This window comes from Lutra lutra, chromosome 8, assembly GCF_902655055.1.
Source record: "Lutra lutra chromosome 8, mLutLut1.2, whole genome shotgun sequence".
Lineage (NCBI taxonomy): Eukaryota > Metazoa > Chordata > Mammalia > Carnivora > Mustelidae > Lutra > Lutra lutra.
In genome coordinates, this window is record NC_062285.1 from 72,169,230 (window position 1) to 72,194,328 (window position 25,099).

The following is a 25,099-nucleotide window of genomic DNA, read 5'->3' on the forward strand; positions in this document are numbered from 1 at the left end:
CTTCTCCATCAGAAATAACACTTCAGTCAGCTGAGCTGACTTCTCAGGCTGACTCATGCCTGTAGAAGGTTGGGGTCCTATAGCTCTTTTCCTGTAGAGTTGGCTCTGTCCCTTTAAGTCCACGTAGGGGGTTGGTTGGTTTGTTCATTTGCTTAAAAAACAGTATCTAGGTTTTCTGTGGTTACTGTTGGTGCTCCCTCTGTGAGACAAAAGCCACATCCACAAATAGGCTGCATTCTCCTTTGGGATGAGCATGGGGGTGTTTGGAGATTACGTCTTTAAGGTTCTTAGAAACCTTAAGGTAATATTTGTCTAGCAGGTAATATTTGACATGTGTGCCCTTAAGATTTTCTTTTCTTTTTATGCCTCTAAGAGTCTTTTTTTAAATCTTATTTTATTGAAATTCAATTAAGCCCTTAAGATTCTTAAAAGCCTGTAGCCTACCTATGAAGTCTGTGAGGCACAAACATGTTTTAATCTCTCTGAGGTGTCATTAAAGGATCTTATGACCACATCCTTAACTTCATTTTCACCTTGAGAACGTGTTTTGCTGGTGGTGTTATGGATGTGATCTTTGTTCTGGTGTCATTCCTTACTTTGAGACCATCTTGCTCACTGGAAAGACTGTCATGGGCCCCCTCTATTTCCACTAGATTCTAATTAAAACCTGGGCAGTTTCTTCTTTAGTTCAACTCCCTTCCCATTTTTATTATAAGCAATAGAAGATACCAGTTATCACTTTCAGCATTTTTCCTGATAATCTCCTTCACAAAGCCACATGTGTGTCAAGTACTCTTCCTATTTTCCATACTTACTCAGGGAAGAGTGGTGCTAATTGTTCTTCCATATATGATTCATATCCTCTTTCATTCAGCCTCCAATAATCACTTTATCATTATCTCAGTCACTGTCTTTAAAAAAAAAAAGACTTTATTTATTTATTTGACAGAGAGAGAGAGAGATCACAAGTAGGCACAGAAGTAGGCAGAGAGAGAGAGGGAGAAGCAGGCTCCCCGCTGAGCAGAGAGCCCAATTGGGGGCTCGATCCCAGGATCCCGAGATCGTGACCTGGGCCAAAGGCAGAGGCTTAACCCACTGAGCCACCCACACGCCCCTCTTAATCACTGTCTTACAAGAATTTGTTAACAAGGTTCTGGTGGCTTGTCAGGTTTCTGCTCACTGTCTAGTCCCCAAGTCAATGTTACATGTTATAGGTTTTTGTTATAAAAACACTTCATATGCAAGTACCAATCTCCATTTGATCATTTTATCATCTATTTGCTGAATAACAAACCACTCCTTTTTAAAAAAAAAAATTGTTCATTTATCTGAGAGCGAGGGAGTGAGCGAGCAAGAGAGAGAGCACAAGCTGGGAGGGAAGTGACAGAGGGGGAAGCAGATTCCCTGCTGAGCAGGGAGCCCGATGTGGGACTTGATGGGGGGCTTGATACGGGGCTTGATCCCAGGATCCTGGGATCATGATCTGAACCAAAGGCAGTCACTTAACCAACTGAGCCACCCAGGCACCCCTAACAAACCACTCCTAAAATGTAGTATCTTCAGACAACAGTGTATTGTCTGTCATAGTTTATGATTTCACTGGGCAATTCTCATTTAGAGTCTTCTCATGATAGCTAGGGCTGGAGGAATGTGAAGACTGAGCTGGTGCTCCAAGATGACTTACTTACAGTGAGGAGGAGATGCTGCTGAATGTTGGCTAGGGCCCTCTACCAAATAACCTTTCTACCATTTTGCTCTTTCCTTCCTTCTCCCCTCTTTGTCGGTCTTTCTGTTTTCCTTTCTCTCTTCTTTTCTTCCTTTCTTCCTTTTCTTCCCCCTTTCCCTCTGATGCTTTGAGACTTTAAGTCTTTGTAGTGAAGAGACAGCCCTTGGCTTGGTGTCTGGATCAGGTGTATTCGTTTGGTCAGGGGGTGCATTTCTTTTCCATAGGAGCAGAGCGTGCTGTATCTCCCACCACTGATAGGTTTGCTGCCAACATGGGGTACCTAACAGAATTGAGCTCTGAGGGTGGAAAACCATGAGCAAGTGACTGATAATTACAAGCGAGCAGCTGGAAAGAAAAACTATGAACAAAACACCCAGATCTGGAAGGATTTGGTGACTTAGAATTGCTGGAAGAGATAAGTGACAATGTAAGTTTAGAAAATAAATAATAAGAACATTTAAAGAGATTCTATTAAAACCTTTAAAAAAGACCTTTTAAAATGAAAGATTTAGGATTCAAAATACAGAAAATGAATCAAAGGAGAAATTGGTTACAGATAAATACGCAATAGGTAGCCTAGAAAAACCACTGAAGGAAAAATGACAAAACACAGAGCAAAAATTAAAGAAATAAGGTAAAAATAATAAAAATGGAAGACAGCTCCAGGAGGTTTAACAATTGAATATAAGACATTAATAAAAGACATTTTGACAGGATAGAATATAAGTATTTAATGGGAATAGATATCACAAATCAAAAGATAAATAAAGATTGTGAAAATATTTCCAAATGGTATGACATTATCATCTATACGAAAAAGATTTAAAAACTGATTTAAATTTTTTTTTAAATGACAAAAAGTTTGAGACAAACTACAGATCCAAATGGATCATAAGTACATAGGATTTTCCTCAACTTATGATGGGCTTCTGTCCCTATAAACTCATGATAAGTTGAAAATATCAGAAGTTGAAAATGCACTTAATATACCTAATCTACCAACCATCACAACTTAGCCTAGTCTCCCTTAAACATGCTCAGAACACTTAGCCTACGCTTGGACAAAATCATGTAACACAAACCTGTTTTATAAAAAGTGTTGAACAAGACATGAAATTTACTGAACACTATACCTAAAGGGAACACAGAATGGTGGTCAGCACTGACTATTTACCCTCGTGATGGCGCGGCTGAACAGGAATTCTGCTCGTGGCCGTCACCCAGCGTCACAAGTCTTACACTGCATATCACTAGCCAAGGAAAAGACCAAATTTTGAAATTCCAAGTATGGTTTCTGTTAGATGCATATTGCTTTCTTACCAACATGAAGTTGAAAAATCCTAAGTTGTTAAACCCTCCTAAGTTGGAGACAATGTCTTACTCACACACATCTTACTCCTGTTGGTAAGGAAATGGTTGTATGAATTTGGATCGGGCCATACTGGGAAATATTATGTTGCCATTAAAAAGATGCATTGAGGGTGTAAGCAGCATACAAAGAAAATGTACACCATACGGTCCTGTTTTTACAAAGCAAACAGTAGCCCTCAAGCCTCAATTTCTCTCTAGCTATGTATGTATGGCACACTATGTATTTGTGTGCCTATGATAATACAGTAAGAGAAAGGTAGGGCTAGTTATCACGTGTGAATAGCTATAGAAGTGTGCAAAGAAGGAAAGGAAGAAAGAGGCAATAAAAACAGAGAACAAGAAGAGTCTTCCTGACGAAACAGCAAGCATGATATGATATAAACTAGGCAAAATTACATATACATATAATAAATGCCTATACATATCTATATGCATAAAGAGATATATGAAAGGAAAAGCATTAAATTTTAATGGTGGTTATCTCAGGATGAAAGGATTTCAAGTACCAGTTTCTTGTTTATATACATATTAATGATGACTTGAATTTTTTCTACTGGGAACATATATTATTCATATCCTCAAATATGAAATTATTTTCATTGTAGAAAATGGATAGGGGAGATGAGGGCTAGATACACTTTTCGAGTAAACCCATCCTGAGATGGAAGAAGGCTGAGAAAGGATGCCTGATCAAGAAGGAAAGAAATGTGTTTAGAGGTAACACTGGATGGTCCTGTGAGAGAGACTTGGTAGCTCAAAAACTGAATGGTGGCCCAAATCGTTCTACTTGTATGGGCCAGGAAACCCCTTTCAGCTCCCCTTCCAAGGAGTGCTTTTCTCCTGTCTGAGAGAGAGCTGGGGACCCTCATGGTGTGACAACCGAGCCAATGGCAATGCTGGAGCTAGAGCAAGGGCTTTGGCTTGTGACACAGGGGTGACAGAAATGACAACTGCCATCAGCAAGTCATGCAAATCCAGATCTCCTCACATGCTTCTTCCCATAATCCCCTGGGGCCAGAAAGGGGCAGACTCTCCACATTGATCTTACTGTCCAGACCCCCATAAGAGTAACTAACCATGAAGCCCTTGTTAGGATGGTAAAGAGACTAGCCTTGATGTGCTAAGAAAAATTAGAAGGGGAGGGGAGCGAATGTTCAAGGAAGTATTTAAATCCTCCTTCAAAATGATAATTTGGTTTATAAGAACATGTCTTGTTGCGTAATTCTACTTTCAATATGGAAAGTGGCTTTTATTTGCTTTTCTTTTGTATAATTGCTAATTCCCTTTCCCAATTTCTAGGAGTTCTGAGGTACAGTTCATGTGCTTGGAAATTCAAAAGAAGAAAGTATATTAATTATGTTGAAAATATTGCCACTCTCACAACAGGTACCATCTATGGTGTACTTATTACATGTCAGCCATTGTGCTAAGTGTTCTATTGCCTATCTTTACTTAATACTCCCCACAACACTATCAAAGAAATACTATTAAACTCATATTTCTTTAGTGATAAAAACAGACTCAGTGGGATTACAATTTACTTAAGAATACACTTAACTAGCCTACTACTGTCAGTGTTAAATATTAACTTGAAAGCCCCTATTCTTTTTTTTTTTTTAAAGATTTTATTTATTTATTTGTCAGAGAGAGAGAGGGAGAGAGAGCGAGCACAGGCAGACAGAATGGCAGGCAGAGGCAGAGGGAGAAGCAGGCTCCCTGATGAGCAAGGAGCCCGATGTGGGACTCGATCCCAGGACGCTGGGATCATGACCTGAGCCGAAGGCAGCTGCTTAACCAACTGAGCCACCCAGGCATCCCGAAAGCCCCTGTTCTTAATCACTAGGTGGTATCCTCTGAGTTGTATCTGTGCAAGAGCATGTGTGTGTGTGAGTGTGTACACATGTGTGAATAAAATGTCCCGGTAATAAATCTTTAAATATCAGAATTTTATATCTGCTATTTATTGTCCTAATAAATATATTCTCTTCACTCTCCTCTGCTCCTAAAAACATTGTTTGCATCTTTGAGGTCTTCCAGAAACCTAGGCATAATCTCCAGTGGGAAATAAAAACTTAGAGCAGAATCCAGGGTCGAGTTCGGTGGAAATACAGGGCTGTGTTAGTGGAGGAGAGAAAAAGCAGGTCAGAGGAACAGACTGGTAATGGCTCCAAGGAGAGGTGGCCTTTGACAAAGGATTTGAAGACAGGAAGATTTTCACAAAGTGGAGGTGCATCGCCATTTCTAAAAATGGTGTGGGGGTGCTGCGGGAGAGAGACTGTACACCTCAAGGACAGTGCCTGAAGAGTTCAGCGACAACCTAGGTTGAAGATAGACTAGGAGCAGCAGAAGGTGAGGTTAAAAGATCAGCTTGGGTCTCTGCGCTGGAGAGTCCTGGGGGCCAGAGAGAGGGGTCTGTTTCTCATCTGGGGTCATTACAAGATCGAGTCACACCCACAGAGGCTGGGGAGGTGATGTAAATGAGTGAAGAGGGCCAAGTGGAAGGCACAGACATATGCTTTCTTTTTTATATTAAACATTTAGAAATTAACTTGACTTCCCTAAGCAAACATGTTGCCTTTCATTTGTCATTTCAATACGTAGCTTCTCAGGCTATCTTTCATCTTCTTGTGTTTGAGAGAGAGATAAGGATAAAGAAAAATTTCTCCACGCTAAGAAAAGCAACAGCTCATAGCAATTTGACTTGTAATAGCCCAAAAGTGAAGACAACAACAACAAATGTCCAACAGGAGGTAAGGGGATAAAAAAATGTGTGCATCCGTGTGACAGAGTACTACTCAATAAAACGGAGTGAACAGGCCACCGCGTGCGTGCATCTCAAAAGACTTTTGCTTGATAAAAAAGCCAGGAAACAATACTGCATGACTTTACTTATATAACATTCTGAACAATGTAAATGTGTCTGTGATGATGGAATACAGCTGGGGTTGCCCGAGGTTCAAAAATGGTAGGGAGGGGCAGGAGGGAGAACCATGAAGGGGCGCCAGGAATCTTCCAGGTGTGACTGATGTGCTTATTGTGCTAATTGTGGTGATGACTTTGCAGGTGTGTCCCTATGCCCACTGTGTTCTTTCAATATGTGCTGTTGCTTGTATACCAAATATACCTCAGTGAAGCTGTTAAAATTATTGAGGAAAATATTTCAGTACCCAGAACCTGACGATCAGAGATTATTGCAACACTCTTTGCTATTTACTGTTTGTGTGTGTTCAATATAAGGTGGGCCTCGAATGTTGCTACTGAAATTATCTGATAAATCACTTATCTTTCTTCATAAATTGTTAGAAGTCTTTTCAATCAGCAGGTCAATTCATAGTTTTTCTTTCTTTTTTTTTTTTAAGATTTTATTTATTTATTAGAGAGAGAGGGAGAGAGGACAAGCAGGGGGAGGGACAGAGGAAGAGGGAGAAGCAGACTCTCTGCGGAGCAGGAACCTGATTTGGGGCTTCATTACAGGCCCCCAGGATCATGACCTGAGCCAAAGGCAAATGCTTAACCAACAGAGCCACCCAGGCTCCCCTGTTGCTTTTCAATTAATAATCTAAAATTGTTGGAAATACCCAGGTGCCTGGGTGGCTCCATCTGTTAACATCCAACTCTTGGTTTCAGCTCAGGTCACGATCTCAGCATTGAGGGATTGAGCCCTGTGTGGGGCTCCATGCTCAGCAGGGAGCCTGCTTTAAGATTCTCTCCCTCTCCCTCTGCCCCTCTGCCCCCCGCCCCCACTCTCACGCTCTCTCTCAACAAAATAAATTAACCTTTAAAAATTAAAAGAAATAATAAATCTTAAAAAAAAAACTATGGGAAATATCATGTAATTATGTTTTTGTCTTTCTTGCTAAGGTCATTTATTGTGTAGGTTTATCGTTTTGGTAATGAAACACGCCGTTGTCTTCTCCACCCTCACTGCCTGCCAATCACACATCTACCCTCTCTCTTCTCAGTGTGTCATTTCTAAGCACCCCCAAGTCTGTCTAATCAAAAGGCCACTGAACCAAAGTATTACTGCCTTTAAATACCAGGGCTTTATTTTTTCACTTAGCTGTTGATTCAGAGACATAGTTTATGTAGATGAAGTTCAGTTTGGGGAACTATTTTGTACCCACAGTGTGGGTGTTTCTCTGAAGTATGAAGAGTAATTGCTTTTCTCCTTTTGAGCCCCGCACACGTATTGATTGTCATTGCCAAGAAGCTTAGCTCCGAATATGAAATACATAGAGATTGATTTGGGAGGGGTGATTAGAGGTGTGAATCCAGGAGATCTAGCTTTATTGTATCTGTCCTGTTTGTGCACCATGCTCACACCATGCTCACACACCTAATTTGTGAAAAGCAGCACTAACACCAAGTAAAGTCAGCAATAAATATAACATCATAGTTACAATTTTTGTTTCTCATGAGCCTTGGAATAGACACCTATTACACAGGGAAAAGTTAAGAACGAACCATTGATTCTGCTATAGTTTCCAAGGAGAAAGAAGTTTTCTCTAAAATGGAGAGCAACTCCTTTGGAAGATACAGAATCTTTGTCACAGAGGTTTATAAAATGTCATTTAATAATAAGGTTGGAGCTTATTCAAATGATCTCTTGGGATTTTTAGAGATGCTATATTTCTATCATTCTTTCTGGGCTTAGGATGTTGGCATAGTAAGACCAAAAAGAAAATTTAGAATAGAGACTGTATTTTATTTAAGATTAGAAAAATCCAGCTTTGTTTATAATCTAAATTTATAATCTATTTGCATGCATAGACCAGCTAGCCTGTATATACAAATGGGACTATATTAAAAATAATAAATCTCATTTCCTTTGTCTATCATAAGAATACCACCAGTATCCTCTTCCTTCCAGACACAAATGTGTCCACACTATGTGATTCCATTTATATGAAATTCTAGAGTACAAAAAACTAATATATTGTGTCAGGAAGCAGATCAGCAATTGCCTGGGACCAGAATTTGGGGAGATTTACTGAAAAGGGTAACAAGAAACTTTTTAGAACCACAGGCATCATCTAGATCTTACATGGTTTGTCAAATTCATCACATTATGCACTCAAAATGGATTCTTGTTATTCTTCTTGAATTCTACTTTAATAAACATTTTTAAGAACTATATTAAGATATCACTTACACCTATCACACTGATTTAAAAATTTAAAAGCTTGACAACACACTCTGTTGGGCAGGCAGTGGGGAAATGCCCACGGGCGTTGCTTGAGGATTAAAAAAAATTCAATCCCTAAGGAGGGGAATCTTGTGCCTTCTGATATAATGTCTCAGAATCTGTAGCATTCCTGACAAAAATCTATTAACCAAATCATGAGACTATATCGGACAAATCCAAATTCAGAGACATTAATTTGACCAGAACTCTTAAATTTCAATGTTAAAGATAAAGGTAGAGGAATAATTTCAGGTTGAAAGAGACTAAAAAGACATGATATTAAATTCAAAATGATCCTAGATGGGATCTTAGAACAGGAAAAAAAAAGTTATAAAGGACATTACTGGGACAATTGGTGAAATTTGAATATAAACTTAGATTGGATTATACTATTATATCAACATTAAATTTCTGAAATTATTTTTGTACTATGGTTTTATAGAAAAATGTCCTTGCTGTTAGGAGATGAATGCTGAAGATTTTAAGAGTAAAGGATTGGGGCACCTGCTGGGCTCAGTCAGTTAAGCCTCAGACTCTTGGTTTCCGCTCAGGTCATGATCTCAGGGTCCTGGGATCAAGTCCCGCATTGGGCTCCCTACTCAGTGGGAAGCCTGCTTTTTCCTCTCCTACTCCCCCTGCTTGTGTTCCTGCTCTTGCTATCTCTCTCTCTCTGTCAAATAAATAAGTAAAATCTTTAAAAAATATATATCAATGATTGTTGGCTCTGAGTAAAGATTCTACTGGAATACAATTTTTACAGCTTTTTAAGTCTGATGGTTCTTTTAAGTTAAAAATTTTGAATAAATAAGATAAATCTTCATTCAAATAGCTGTTTCTCCATTAAGAAGGTAAACAAAACATGAGAAAGCCAATAATTTTTTTACCTCGACCTCCTATAAGAGAGTAGACCTCTCAGATTGTTGAAAGAAATTTCAAAATGTTCCCAAGATTGTAACTTTGGGTAGTCTAGGAGTTCAGAAAATGAAAGAGGAAAGAAGCCCCAGGAAGGAAGTGAGCAAAAATGTGTATGTGTGATGGTAAAGGTTAGAGGTCAGTATTTCTGCAGTCCTGTTTCTGCTCCTGGTCTACAAATTTGCCTCCCTAATTCAGAGGGCTCTGAACATCCTGTCGCAATTTTGACCACAATAGAAAATGCAGTCATATTAGTTAGGGGTTTTGATAGTCGTCAAATTTTCTGGGAAAAGAAGATGTCCCAGAATTTGCCTTGCCCATGAGATTAAGGCCATATAGTAGAGTTGCTGCCAGGTCATTAGAGTCTGGAATCTTCCAAGAAAGAAGACGACGAAAGAAGGGATGTCTAGGAAGAGAAGGGAAGGAGAGAGGAAGGCAAGAGGAGAAGAGCCAGTGCCAGTGATGCGAACAAGGGCAGCCCCTCGAGGGTACTCTCCAGGGGCCAGTGTCTCAGCTCCCATCCTGCCCCATACCCCAGTCAGGATGGTCCCTTGAAATATAGGGTCTGGCCACTTCATTTAGGGAGATGTTTAAATTTTTTTTACCAAGTCAAAGAAATTTAAGCTGATCTAAGGAAGGATTCACTGTTCTTTTGACAGTTTATAATTCTTTGTTGCTGTTTTCCAACACTGTCTCATGCCTCCCTTCATTTTAACTTTCGTATGTGCTTCATTTCCTATACCAAACTGTCAATCTCCTATAAGCTGAGTATAGAACGTACTCATTTTTATTTTCCTCACTCTGAGCCTAACAATTCATGCTCAGTAAATATTTGTTGAGAAAACTTTTTTTTTTTTTTTTTTAAAGAACAGGCTACCAGTATTTCATTTGACATGTTGTGTGTTAGAGCCCCCTAGTGTGCAAAACCAGCCTTTGGAAGGAGCCCAGATGAACAAGAATTCATGGAACAAGCTTTCAAGGGAATGATCTCTGACTCCATTAATTCACGGTCCTTTTCTTATTTCTCTAATTTATTCTTCTGAGGGGAAAGACCAGCTGCAGGATATGAGAACTCATTAATTCTCGGCTGCAGCACTGACTTGTGCTTCTGCCTCCTTCCAAATTGCCTTCTCTTTCACCCCAGGAATGGAGGATAAAGTGTTTTTATTGGTTCCAAAATACACCTTTTCACATTTTAACACTTCTGAAATCAAACCACATCTTACACTTGATGTCTCTCCGTATCACTCCTAGCTATGTGGTGCTCATGACCTCATCATTGCCCACACAGGAGCAAACTTGATTAGGGCACCTCTCAGGTTCACATCAGTTCAATTACGGGCTTTGCTTGTCCCATTTTTGTTAAATTTAACTGCCATTTCAATACTTTAAAAAGATATATATTAAGATACACTAACAATTGCATATCTACAGGTATAAATAGAGAGCCATAATTTGGCATAAAAACAGACAGCTATTATGTATGCAAAAAGGCAGGAAATTTATGCAGTGAATTTGTACATTGATTAGTGTGAACTGAATATTTTTTGGAAGAATTATTGTATTTCCAGATTGTGCTGTAAAACAACTAAGTTTTCTACGAGAACTGCAAAGGTCGATAGAGCTATGTCGTAGTTTATTACTGAGATTAATACAAACAGATTGCTTATCATGTATCAAGAAATGCAACCAGAGAAAATTTGCCAGCACCCCTCTGAATAGATAACAGATACTTTAAAGTAATGAGAGAATGTTGTGATCTGTTCATGCATTGTACAAGATGATTGGTAAGATTTACGTTGTCAGTTCCTTCAGGATAATTTGAAATAGAAGTTGCTTGCTTCCAATGCTACATGATTCATTTGAGGAAAAAGTAGAAACGATAATAATGGTAAATTGAAAATCCTTGTGAAACCGTTAAGTTAGGAACATTCCTCAAAATCATATTGACAGTGTTAATGGTGTTAAAGATATCATGATAGTGAGCACAAGTGATAAAAATTAGCTTATCACTCTGATAATACACATAATTACTGATAACTGAAAATTATCTCCATATATCAATTTTAAGCTACAACATGAAATCTAAGAATGAGATCGGCTCTAAAAATGCCACTGTGTGTACATGGCAAAATAATTGAATGATCATGGTTGAGTTAATGGTGGACTGGCTGAAAGTCACTTGGGATTGGTATCCAACAGCTTCACATAACGTACACTGTAATTTGATTTTCAATGTATCTTAACATTGCACCTTAACAATGTACCTTAACAGTAAAGGAGAAGCTCACTGAAACTATAGTAACTTGGGGTGTCTTGGCTATTCTTGGCTCTTTTCTTTTCCATACAAGTTACAAGTTAAGTTACACAATAAAATCTATAGGCCTAGATCAATGTTAAGAGCTATGACATCTTTAAGAATCTTTCTGTTCATGTGTATAGTGCATTTCTCCAATTAATGTACATATTTTTTTACTGTGTTTCAATACATTTTATAATTACTCCATAAAAGATCTGTGCATCTTTTCTTGTGTTTATTATGGATTGATACATCATTATTCTTGTTATGATCATAAATGGTTTCATTTAGTATTTTATAACTATTACTGGTGATACAAAATGAAATAAACTTTCATATGTTGATCTTATGTCTGGTAACTTTGATAAATTTGTGCATTAATTTTATAGATTTAGCAAACTTTGATAGGTGAATTAGATGATAATTTTGGGTTTCTTATCATTTTCATAAAGAAGAGCTTTGCATTTCCCTTTCAAGTTCTTTTGTGTTTATTTCTTTTTATTTTCTTATTGTGTCACTAGATCCCAAGGACAATGTTGAATAATATGACATCCTTTTCTCATTCTTCATTCTTAAAGGCATGTTTCTAATGTTTCACCACTAAGAATGACTTTTGCTATGCTTTTCTTGGGTAGATACCATTATAAAGTTAAGAAAATTCTATTCTATTCTTTTCTTTTCTTTTTTTTTTTTTTTTTTTTTTTGAAAGGGAGAGAGGATGGGGGTGGGATAGAGAGAAAGAGGGAGAGAATCTTAAGCAGACTTCATGCCTAGTGTGGAGCCCAGTGGGGGGGGACTCAATCTTACAACCCTGAGATCATGACCTGAGCTGAAATCCAGTCAGACATTTATTTGACTGAGCCACCCAGGTGTCCCATATCTTCTATTCCTAAACTGACAAAAAATTTTTAAAAATCAGGAATGATTATTAAATTTCTCCTCGTGATTTTTCTTAAACTACTGATACAATAATGACATTTCATGATTTAATCAAGTTAATGTGATTCATTATATTATTGTCTAATATTAAAGCCTCCTTGTATTCTGGAATAAATTCAACATATTCAGTCATCAGAAAGATTTAACAGTTCTAAAACTGTACCTAATAACATAGCTTCAAAATATATTAAATATAAACAAATTAGACAAAACTCCAATTTGACAAACACAACACAAAGGTGGGACATTTGTCTTTTAGCAGGAGACTTTAGTACATTTAAATTAATTGTTATAGGTGGTATATTTGGTCTTTTTGGTATATTTCACAATGTGAAGTATCCATTGTTTCCTATATACTTTTCACTTGCCTGGATTCCTTGTGTTATTCCATCTTCCTAAAATGTCTTTCCCCATCACCTCATTATTTTTTTTTTTTATCTATACATAATCATGATGTACTATTCCTCTTCAAGATCCAGCCTGAATTCCACTCTCTCCTCAATGATTCTCAGACTCAAGATTGAGAAGTAATCATTGTTTAAACTACCATAGCACTTTATCTTTATCCCTCCAGGAACAAATCAAAGTAGAGAAAGGTAGAAAGAAGAATGTAACACAGCTTGAAGCAAAAATCAAATGAAATCTTATTTTTTTAAAAGATTTTATTTATTTATTTATTTGAGAGCGGGAAAGAGAGAAAGCAAGCACAAGCAGGGGGAGGAACAGAGGACAGAGGGAGAAGCAAAATCCCCACTGAGCAGGAGGAGCCCCATGTGGGGCTTGATGCCAGGATCTTGGGATCATGACCTGAGCAAAAGGCAAATGTTTAACCGACTGAACCACCCAAGTGTCTGAAATGAAATTTAAAAAAAGAATGAATGAAACCCAAAATTTCTTTTTTACAAAGACAAAAACAATTGCTAAACTTTAACTAGGCTAAGCTGAAGAAAAAAGAAAGACCTAAACTATACATGTAGAAGTAAAAGTGGAGATATCACCCCAGACTTAGAGAAATTAAAAGGATAATAACAGAATATCATCTAAAGGTTTATGCCAAGAAGTGAGACAAATTACCCAAATTAACAAAACAAACTTGTGGAATCTGAATACCTATATTCAGGGAAGAAATATAAATGGCTAATTGAAATTTTTCCCATCAAAAAACACTAAGGTCCAGATAGTTTTACTAGTGAATTCTGTCAACAATTTGGTGAAGAAATAATATGAATCTCAGGCAGACTCTTTTAAAAGTAGAGAAGGAGACATATCCCAGCCTATTTTATGAAGTCAGTATTACCTCAGAGCCAAAAATATCACAAGGAAAGCAAATAGACCAATACCCCTCATGAACACGGATACAAAATCCTTACCAAAGTATTAGCAGACCAAATCCTGAAATACATAAAAAATTTTAAACAACATGAGAAAGCAGGTTATTACAAAAATGCAAGGTTGGTTTAATATCTTAAAATTGATTACTTTAATACACCACATTAACAGAATAAAGAAACCAAAGATGATCATCTCAATAAATTTACAGAAATGAATTTGTAAATAACAAATATTCATGTTAACAACTCTCAATAAACTAGGGATAGAAATCAAATTTCTCATTTGGATAAGGGGCATATACAAAGAAAAATTACAGCTAGAATTATACTGATCCAGAAAAATAAAACATTTTCACATCAGATCAGGAAAAAGGCAAAGATATCCATTCTTAGCATTTCTATTTAACATTGTGTTTGCAGTTTTAGTCAGTTTAGTAAGAATAAGAAGTGAAAGGCATACTTATTTAAAAGAAAGAAATACATGTGTTTTTATTTTCAGATAACATCAGTAGCATTATCTTCATGGAAAAGCATAAAATGAACTTCATCAAAATGAAAAACTTTTGATTTTCAAGAGATGCTATTAAGAAAATTAAGAAACAATGCATAGATAAGGAAAAAATAATTGCAAATATTATACCTGAGAAAAGACATGTATACAAAGGTATTTTTTAAAATCTAAGAACTCAATAATAAAAGGAACCCTCCCAAACAGGCAATGCAGAAGACTTTTTTTTTTTTTTCTTGCCAGAGAGAGAGAGCACAAGCAGGCAGAGTGGCAGGCAGAGGCAGAGAGAGAAGCAGGCTCCCCACTAAGCAAGGAGCCCGATGCGGGACTTAATCCCAGGACTCTGGGATCATGACCTGAGCCAAAGGCAGTGGCCCAACTGACTGAGCCACCAGGTGTCTCTGCAGTGCAGAAGATTTTAATAGATATTCCATTAAAGGAGATATATAAATGGCTAATAAGCACCAAAAATGCAGTCAACATCATTAGTCATTAAGGAAATGAACATTAAGTCTACAAAGATACATCATTACATACTCTCTAAAATGGATATATTTTTTAAAAGCCCAACAATACCAAGCGTTGTTGAGGATGTGAAGAAACAAACATACATTTACACTGGGTGGTATAAAATGGTATAGCTTCTTTGCAAAACAATTTAATAGTTCCTTAAAAGGAAAATCTTACCATGTGAATCAGCAATCTACATACAAATGTTTAAAGAAACATTATTCGAAATAGGCAATCACTTAAATGCAAACATCCATTCACTGCTGAATTAATAAGCTAGATGTGTTAAATGCATACAATGGAATACTATTCACCAATAAAAAGGAACAAACTACTGATACATGCAATGACATAGATGAACTTCAAAAACATTTGGTAAGTGAAAGAAGCCAGAGACAAATGACTATGTATTATTATTTCAATTGCATAGTTTCCAGAAAAGACAAAACTATAAGTAGATCCAGATTTGTTGGGCTGAGAGCAGGCGTTTTCCATAAAGTAGAACTAGGGAACTTTTGGGGTATAACAGAACAGTTATAAAATTGGACTCTTGTAATGGATTGACAACCATAAATTTTACTAAAAATAATCAAACTATACATTTATAATGGGTAAATTGTATGGGACATAAATTATTCTTAAATAAAGTTGTTAAAAATTTACTAACTTCCCAATTCTATTTTAATTAAAGTGTAATGTTCATCTCCCACACAGATATCAGGTAACTTGTTCATTAAATAATAAAAATAAATAATAATAATCATTCAAGCTGCTGGTAATGGGAGCACAAGGGACTGGAAAATCCTCAGGTGCACCAGTAATCTACTTGACCTGACATTCCCCTCCCTACTAAGCCACCACCAAAAACAACTTTGATGGGAAAAGGTTAGTAAGTCTTGACTTGAAAAACACAAGAACTCACGTAGATTTGGACATTTTGGTGATAATTAGAACTAGGGACTCTGATACTGCTAAGTCCAAAGGTGAGACCTCTGTCAAAGTGTCGAAGGCCAAAGATGAAGAAAAAAAATCCTAAAAGAAGTTAGTGAAAATAAAGCAAATATAACAGTATAATACAATGGCAATTTTAGCAAAATTCTCATCAAACACTAGACAAACCAGAAAGAATGAAATGACATATTTAAAATGCTAACAGTAAAAAACTGTCAAGCTAGAAGTCTATATCCAGTAAAATATATTTCAAAAATAAAGATGAATTATAGAAATTTTCAGACAAACAAAGCCTGAGAGAATTTACTATCAGCACTACAAGGAAAGCTAAAAGAATTTCATCAGGCTGTCAAGAAATGATACCAGTTTTACAGGGAGGATTGTAAAGCATGAAATTAGGACATGGGGTAAACATGAAAAAGTACATCATACTATCCTAATTTTTGTAAGATAACCGCCTACTTCAAGCAAAAACAATAGTATATCGTGGGGTTTATAACATGCATGGTAGTAATATACATGATGTCTTCATGTCAGTTTGGGCAGCAATGGCAAAGTTCCATAGAGTGGATGGCTTATAAAGAACAGAAACTTATTTCACTCCTTTCTGTAGGTTGTAAGTCCAAGATCGGGGTACTGGCATGGTCAAGTCTGGTGAAGACTTTCTTCCAGGTTCCAAACTTCTGACTTCTTGTATCCTTCCAAGGAAGAGAGCAGAGAGAGGAAGCAAGCTCTCTTGTCACTCTTTTTTTTTTTTTTTTTAAGGATTTGGGGTTGTGGTCAGTTTTTTTTTTTTTTTAAGATTTTTTTTTTTTTCTTATTTTGACAGAGAGAGATCACAAGTGGGCAGAGAGGCAAGCAGAGAGAGAGAGAGGAGGAAGCAGGCTCCCTGTGGAGCAGAGAGCCTGATGTGGGACTCGATCCCAGGACCCCGAGATCATGACCTGAGCTGAAGGCAGAGGCTTAACCCACTGAGCCACCCAGGTGCCCCTCTCTTGTCATTCTTAAAAGGGCACTCAACCCATTCATAAGGGCTCCACCTTCATGACCCTCCTCTAATCCTATTTCTCTCTCAAAGCCCCACCTTTCAATATCATCACATTGGGGTGTAGGGTCTCAACATATGAAGTCGGGGGTAGGGAACACAAACATTCAGTCCATAATATATGATAATAGGAGAAAAGGACAGGAAGGGCAGAGTAAAGTGGCTTATCCTGTTGTAAACTTGTTTTATTTTATGTGAGGTGGCATAATATTACTTCAAGTTAGACTGTGATTAAAAAAGCATATTATAATCCTTAGAGCAAGAACTTCAATAAAAGCGTAGGTTAAAAGCTAATACAGGAGATAAAGTAAGATACTAATAAAATACACGATTAATTTAAAAGAGAGCAAGACAATGCCTGAAAGGAAAAAGGAACACAGTGAATAAAGAGAAAACAAAGAGCAAGATGATATACTTAAGCCCACCCAAATCAGCAACTATGTTAAATATAAAGGGGTTAGACATTCCAGTTAAAGGGGAGAGATAGTCAAAATAGATACAAAGCTAACCAAGACCCAACTACATGTTTGTTTGTTTTTTTTACAAGAAAGGCATTTTAAAAATATACTAGGATAAAAGTAAAAGGATAGAAAAAGATATATCATAAAAACATTAAGCGTAAGAAATCTTGTAAGGCTTTCTTGATGTCAAAGTAGACTTCAAAACAAGGAGGATTACCAGAATTAACAAAAGAAATTTACACATTTATCTTGATATTTATTCATAGCATAATATTTGTGTTGTTATAAGTATAACAAAAAAGGGTCAATTCCTAAAGAAAATATAATAGTTATAAATGCATCTTTCAAGTAATCAGGTATCGAGGTGGCCAATTAAGATAATGAGCCAAATTAAAAATAATAATCAAGACTTTATTCACTTACTGTGACATTGCAAACAGGAAGCAAAAACAGGCCCCAGTTCCTAAGGGTTTCATTTTTCCTCATGAAATAGCACTGGCGGGGGTGTGGAGGGGGAATCAGGAGATGCTGTGCAGGTGGGGGAACTGTTTCACACCAAGAAGCACGAAAGGCTTCTCCCTCTTTATGTACCTGAGGGCCAGCAGGGACAGAGGGAAGAACTAGGCCTGGGAAAGTATTGAGTCAAAGTGGAGAAAAGTTGCTTTGCGTAGACCCCTACTGAGGCCTTCAAATTGAGGTGTTAGGCTAGGAATGCAGACACCCATATGATAGTAGCTGTCTCCGGGGTCTTGAGTCCTTGACTGCAATCCGCTCCAGAAGACCAGCACATTGGCTGCGTACAAATATGGTGTGGGCAGGACAGCTTCTCCACAGGAAGCCTGCTAGGCCAAGCCTTATAATTGCATATAGTTGGGTATGAAGGAGCAGCATAGTTGTTTGGCCTGGAGTCACACTCTTCACTTTATATAGTTTATGATGGAACGGCAAAGTACATAAAGCTAAAATTTATAGAATGAAAGGAGACGTGGGCATATCATATTGGGAGAATTTAGGACTTCTTTTTCTGTCATTGATAGAACAAATAGATAAAATATCAGTGAAGATACACTTGACCTAATAAACATATTTAGTATACTCCTGATAGCAACTGTAGAACATACTTACTTTCGAAGTAATTGTGGAAGCTGAGCCATAAAACAAGTCTCAATACATTTCAAGAAGTTAAAATCACACAGGGTATTCTTTGATCATGAAAAAATTAAAGTTAAAAAAGATTAAAAAGATACCATTAACTGCCCTCCCCCCTTATACTGGGAATTAGAATATATAATTCTAAAAGCTCATGGGTGAAAGAAGAATTACAAGGTAACTGGAAAGTATTCTGAATTAAAATACTGGAAAGTATTTTGAATTAAACCATGACAGAAGCACAATATACTACAATTTGTGGAATTCACTCCTACTTCCATCCCTTAGTCACCAGATCCAAATACTCTAAATGTGATCCAAGTATCTAAATACAGGAAAAACTGGTCACTATGTAAAACACACACCACATCTTACAAGATGGTGCCACACCCCTAAGATACTGTCTCTCAGATGGTTCTTAAAATGAGTCTCTATTAGGCCCTACCAACGTTCTGTAGGGCAAGTGCTTCTAGATCAGCATTTCTCTAACCCTTTTTTTAAATCCCCATCTCTGCCCCCAAGGAAGCTTTTAAGATTTTTTTTTTCCTCTAGTCATTGTAATATCTAAGGTTTTTTTTTCCTTTAGAACCAACTCTTGCCTCTTGTGGAGGCAATATTCCTCCCACTGAGAATGAATGTTCCACATAATATGGTAAAGAGAATACCCATTAATCCCATAGGCATAAGCCCCTTTCTACACTCTTTTGCTGTAAAATGTGCTTCTTGGCCAAAAGGATGCTCCATGTTGTATACAATACCGATATGATAAATAATTCATTATGTAGGTTCATAGGTGGGGTACTGGCAGAAGCACTAAGGACAGGAAAGGCAAATCCAAAATATATAAATACCTATTTCAGCGAGAACAAACTGTCCCATGCTCCATGATGGAAAGTACTGGTAATCATTCTTGGCCTCTGCAGGGATTAACAACACTACCTTTATAAGAGGTCCAGACAAAACAGGATGCTAAATGGATACCAGTTAATCTCTTTTCTCAATTACCGCACTACTTTGTCGGTGGGCTTCTATACAAAGTGGTTTTGGTAGCAGGTATGGAATTCATTCATGGAATCGATAACCTGGCTTCTAACATCCATCGAGTGCCCCGCCGGTCATAGCAAAGGCCAACGTTGAACATTCAGTTAGAAAACCATGTCCCAGGAGATCAGTAATCCAACTGGTGGGAGGCTGATGAAAGTGACCCACCAAACGAGCATTCTTATTCTTAATTTTCACCCCTCCTCCACATGCAAAAGCTGAAATCTTCCTGATTAAATCTTGAGAACAATACACTCTCAATTGCCTTATAACTTTTGACTGCATTATCAAAAAAAAAAAAAAAAGTTCCCAAATACTGATTTTTAAATTCATGCCTGGAAACCATGACTCTTGTGTGGTAAAGAAACAACTTTAATTCTATCTATATAAAAGAAAACATAAAGGGTTTTTGTTTTCCCATATTTTCAAAATCCTAGAAACTAGATATGTCTTAGAATTATACATGTTAAGCATAGTCAGATACAGTCTCAACTTCATCCCATGTTCTCCAGCTCATTCACAATGAACCCCACAAAATTCAATTCAATAATCCTACATCTTTGGTTCTTCATGTCATCAAGAATCTGTATATCCAAAATAATAAGTTTTCAAGCAAAAATCTAGTCTGTGACTGTAATTACCTTCTTTTTCGGTTTAGAGATTCTTGAGTAATTAATGCTTTTGGATTCTTAATATCTGTTTTTGAATGTTCTTGAGCTCAGTAATATCTAGATTTTTTTTTTTAACTTAATGATAGTTGGTAAAAACAAGTCAAATCTGTTTTCTCCATATGGTCTGAGAATAGGTTAGGGCAACCCACATTTATACTAGAGTTCTGCCTTTTTTTACCCCTGAATGATTCAGCTAAATACCGTGAAGTCTTAACATTAGGTAACAGAATGACCTTCTTAAAATAGCTGTAGCCCAAAAGGCTGTTGTGTGAGAGTGAATGCAGAGAATTAATAAGGAAATCTGTACAAAGCATCTTGATCAATATCTGAGGTGAAATGTATGATAAAGAATGGACCAAGGTCACTTTGCCTGATGTCCCTGCTGCTGAGAGAGTGTCTGACAGAACTGGGCCACTAGATCCCAAGGGAAATGGGGGCTCGAAGCAATTATCTAAATAATTTAGACAAGAAGGCACATTCGGGCTTGTCAAAGTCACCCATATGAACAGAAGGGGAATCTAAATATTTTGAATCCTGTTAGGAATTTGTTAAAGTATCTCTAGGATACACACACACTGATCCCAACCCATTACATAAAGGGAAAATTTTATCACTGGAAAAAATAGGCTCATGTACATATATCACATTAAAGAAGCGCTCAATTTTCTTTCTACTTTGCCCAATAGATAAGGTCTTTTACCTGCACAAGAGTAACAATAGTGTTCTTGTATTCTATTCATAGCATTTAGAGTTCTGTATTTCAAAAATAATTTTCTCACCCAGCAGCATGAGTTTTCATCCAGAAGGAAAAAAAATCAGTGTAGCTGATATGGATACAAAACAGAGGAACAGAAAAGGAAACAGAATTACCCATACACTTCTGGGAAATAAAAAGACTTCACAAGCTATAAAAAAATCATTTTATTCACAGGGTACATTTCCAAATTTTCTCCAAGTAAGGGAGGTAGAGAAATTGAGACTTACTGAACCTTCTCACTACCAGCCATAATTACAATGAACACACCAAAGAAAAAGACATGTTTTTACAGCAAATCTCCTCCTATGACATTGCATTTAGATACTGTAGAAACCAACTCAGCAGAACCAAGATAGATACTGTTTTTTCAAGTCACACTATAAAAAGTATCAATTAAGGTTTTTTTCTTACCTGCTACATTTTATATGAAACTTCAAAAAAAAAATAGAAGAAATGAAAAGCATTGATTTTCCCTCACACCGCCTGCCAGTGGAATTTAGCCTTATTAGGAAAAAGTAACTCCATATATACTTCAAAGGTGATTTCAATTTTATAGTCTAATCTAAAAAGTCTTTTCCAGAATTATTGCATTATCGGACTGGTAGTCAAACTACACTGTATGAGAAAGAATATTTGAATTTCTCTATTTTTCTCTTACCTCCCATCTGGGAATTGGCTGAGAAACAGCTTGCACACATGTGGAATGATACAGAAGGTGCAATCATCCAGTAAAGAGAACAATGGGAAACTTTTCATTCCTCAAAGCTTTTCAGACCAACTTTGCTGTGTGGTACCTAGAGTTCTAATGATGTTCCAGACTTTTAAAAAAATTAAACAAGCTTTTCATTGGAGCTGCTCCTTGTCCGTTCTCCCCGCTTCCCTCTAGTGTCTCTGACTCCGATGTACCCCTGTGGCCATCAATCCCCACAAACTGTGGAATCCTGTATGTCGAGAGGGATGTCTATAGTAACATATGGATAGGAAAGCACAAAGAATTGGGGCTTAAGAGTGAATGAGAAATAGAAAAAAATTGTTTCCTTGCTTCCATGAATGCTACTGTTTGCTGGAGGAACAAACATTTTTAATATAATCATTTTTAGTTTTCCTGTAGCTATCATCTAAGGAGCTCTCTATAAGAAGGTTCTACTACTTCAACAAAGGATATTTACATACCATTATCAGATGTCTCCAAGGCCTATATACTATTGTGCATTTATATAAAAGAGTCACATTCACTACATTTATAAGAGTTCTTGCTGATGGTAAAGATACAACTTGGAACAGACATGGCTATGCCTCTAAAGTGACTGGGGCACAGGAAGGAAATACAGAAGGAAGTGGGACCCAACCCGGAAAAAGTTAAGGCACCCTCTGCCACCCCCACCTGCTCAGCCATTTTTCTCTTTTCAATGGGCATAAATAATGCAGGGTGTGTGTGTGTGTGTGTGTGTGTGTGTGTGTGTGTGTGTGTGTGTGTGTGTTTACACTAGAACAGAGGGGAGAAAATGCATCTAAATCTTTGCAACTGTCACTTGGCATAGCATATGGTGACCATGTTTCAAAGGATCAAGTTCAAAGTGACACTTCCTACTACTGCTGCCTCACCATGCCAGATCTAAATAATAATCTTGTGCATGCGTCAAAGTAGAGATAAAAAGGGGCCATGAAAATGGCAGCGTTTGCATATCCCAGCTCAGATACCAAGGAAAGCATGACTCGGAGTTGGGGCAGAAGGGCCAAGTAGGTAAACTGGTGCGGCTCTTCCATTTTCTTCCCTGAGTGTCTCACCATCTGCCTCTCAACATTGCTTCCTCTAGTGTCTTTTCATCATGAGCCATAACAACGGCATAACAATATATTTCCTTTAAAATGTTTTGAAAGGTTCTATTCTTGGGACTGCACTCAAGGACAACAGCCTCTGTGCTCTGTGCTTAGCTTCATACTCAGATCCCTCCCAGGGGTCCTCCACAATTAAAATCCTAATTTTATCTCTCTCTTTTTCATTTTGCTTAAACCCTTTTTTATTACAATTTTCCATTTCGCTTATGATACAGAGAAAAACAGACATATCTGACTCCCAATTTTCTCTGCCCTGGATAAACTCATACCCCTTAGATGTTCATTGGTATCATGTGAAACATATGCTTTTAAAATGACAAATAACTGGGGGAAAATCTAATTATATAGAAGCAGAAAGAGACATGATCAATATATTTGAATATTATTCTATAAAACTCTGAGACAGCTTTGCATCATTGATTATATCCTACAGCTTTAACGGGAAAGCAAAATGAGAAAGGATTTTAGCACAATGCCAAGATCAGTAAGAACACAGAGGAGGTAGGCACAGAAATGACCATGAACAAAATAGAATTCCTCTCTTGTGCTTTAAAAAAGTTACAGCTGTGGGCTTTGATTATTGCACAAATGTTCACAGGTATTATATGTCAATTTATAAGTTATTTATTCCTTATTTGTTAGAGAAGAAATCAGAAGTGTTGGCACCAGAAAGAAGAAAATCAGAAGAGGGAGACAGAAACATGTCATTTTTCCTTATTGTGATGATGAGCAGAGGCTTTCTCATGTTTGAATGAGGTTTCCTTTCCTGACTTGTTTCAATCTTTCACCACTAGGAGGTATGTAAAAAATGCAAGAGACACCTTGGCTGAGGTTAGAGTCAACCGTAACCATTTTCTGATGATACAAAGAAAAAAGGCTATAGCAATTGTAGCTTCATGTAAGTCTCTTTCCACTTAAAAGATAGGAATCTTACAGGGTTCAACCTAAATATTCTGCCCTCGTATTTAGGAATCAAAAACAAATATTCTAGGCTTCCAGATTGTTTTGGATCAGTCTCCCCAGCTTTTAAAGAGACTATATAAGAACGGATGGAACACAGTCCGCTCCAATGTGGGGATCAGGTCAACCCTGCCATGCAGTCAAAAATCTGTTTGCAACCTCTGACTCCCCCAAAACATAACTAGTCCATAACGACTATGTCTAATTTTGACTGGAAGTCTTATCAACATCAACAGTCAATTAACACATACTTTGTATGTTATTTGTATTATATACTGTATTCTTGCAATGAAGTAAGTCAGAGAAAAGAAAATGTTATTGAGAAAATCACAAGGAATATGAGGAAGTTGAGAGGCAATGTGGGGGGTCTGGGGGGTAGGAAAGGAATAAATGAAACAAGATAGGATCGGGAGGGAGACAAACCATAAGAGACTCTTAATCTCACAAAACAAACTGAGGGTTGCTGGGGGGAGGGGGGAGGGGTGGGGTGGTTGGGTTATGGACATTGGGGAAGGTATGTGCTGTGGTGAGTGCTGTGAAGTGTGTAAACCTGGCGATTCACAGACCTGTACCTCTGGGGCTAATAATATATTATATGTTAAAAAAAAATAAAAAATTTAAAAAAAAAAGAAAATCATAAGGAAAACACATTTACAGTACTGCACTACATTTATTAAAAAAAAAAAATCCATGTATAAGCAGACCCGTGTAGTTCTCATCTGTGTCCTTCAAGGGTCAACTATATTTGCTATCTCCCTAGCTTCAAGAACTCAGAAAATTCATCTGAATGGGAAAAATGTTCCATTTTTAATCATCACTGACAGGGCCATAATTAGGTCAGGGTGACCAGAATTCTGTCACAGGACACCCAAATTTAGAGAGCATAAATTTAAGGGGGAAAAAAAATACTGTTTAAGGCAGTGTAAAATTTTAAGCTTCTCAGCAAGTTTTCACACCAAGTCCCCAGTCACAAGGCTACTAGCTTGACCCCACAGACAGCCCAGCCTCCTGGTAGAGATAGAAATAGATAGTGCTGGAAAGCGAAGGTCAAGGGCAGAGACTTCTCTGACCCTTCTGTACTCTGAGAGCTTGGGAGTAGGGTTTTCTCCTCCTTTCCACTTGCCTCATCCTCTCTCTGGCACAGAGACCCAAGTGGCTGGCTTTATTTAGTTAGTTACTACAGATTTTGCCAGAGGCTCGACCTAAGTTCTAGGTGCCTTGTAGTTGTTTACCGACTTCCTGATGTGCACTCACTAAAAGTCATCATCTGAGAGTTGACCTCCACACTGGGAAGATAAAAATATAAAAAGCATAGTGATGCTCTCAGTCCTTATGCCTCCGCATATCTGTCCTTGGGTTCTCACAAAAGTCTTTACAGCTCTTGATCCCTGGAACTCTATAAAGGGAGCAGATACTATTACCTGGTTCTGGTGGGAACATTTTT

General features: G+C 37.4%; 1 protein-coding gene across 1 annotated transcript in view; it reads right to left on the minus strand.

The window, feature by feature from the left end:
* Positions 1-820: 820 nt before the first annotated feature.
* The window catches only part of ST8SIA1 (ST8 alpha-N-acetyl-neuraminide alpha-2,8-sialyltransferase 1), a 170,886-nt gene continuing 146,607 nt past the window's right edge, over positions 821-25,099 (minus strand). The window contains exon 6 of the mRNA XM_047742609.1: positions 821-911. Coding sequence (XP_047598565.1) covers positions 885-911 — 27 coding nt within the window. The 3' untranslated portion in view covers positions 821-884. The remainder of the gene's footprint in view (positions 912-25,099) is intronic.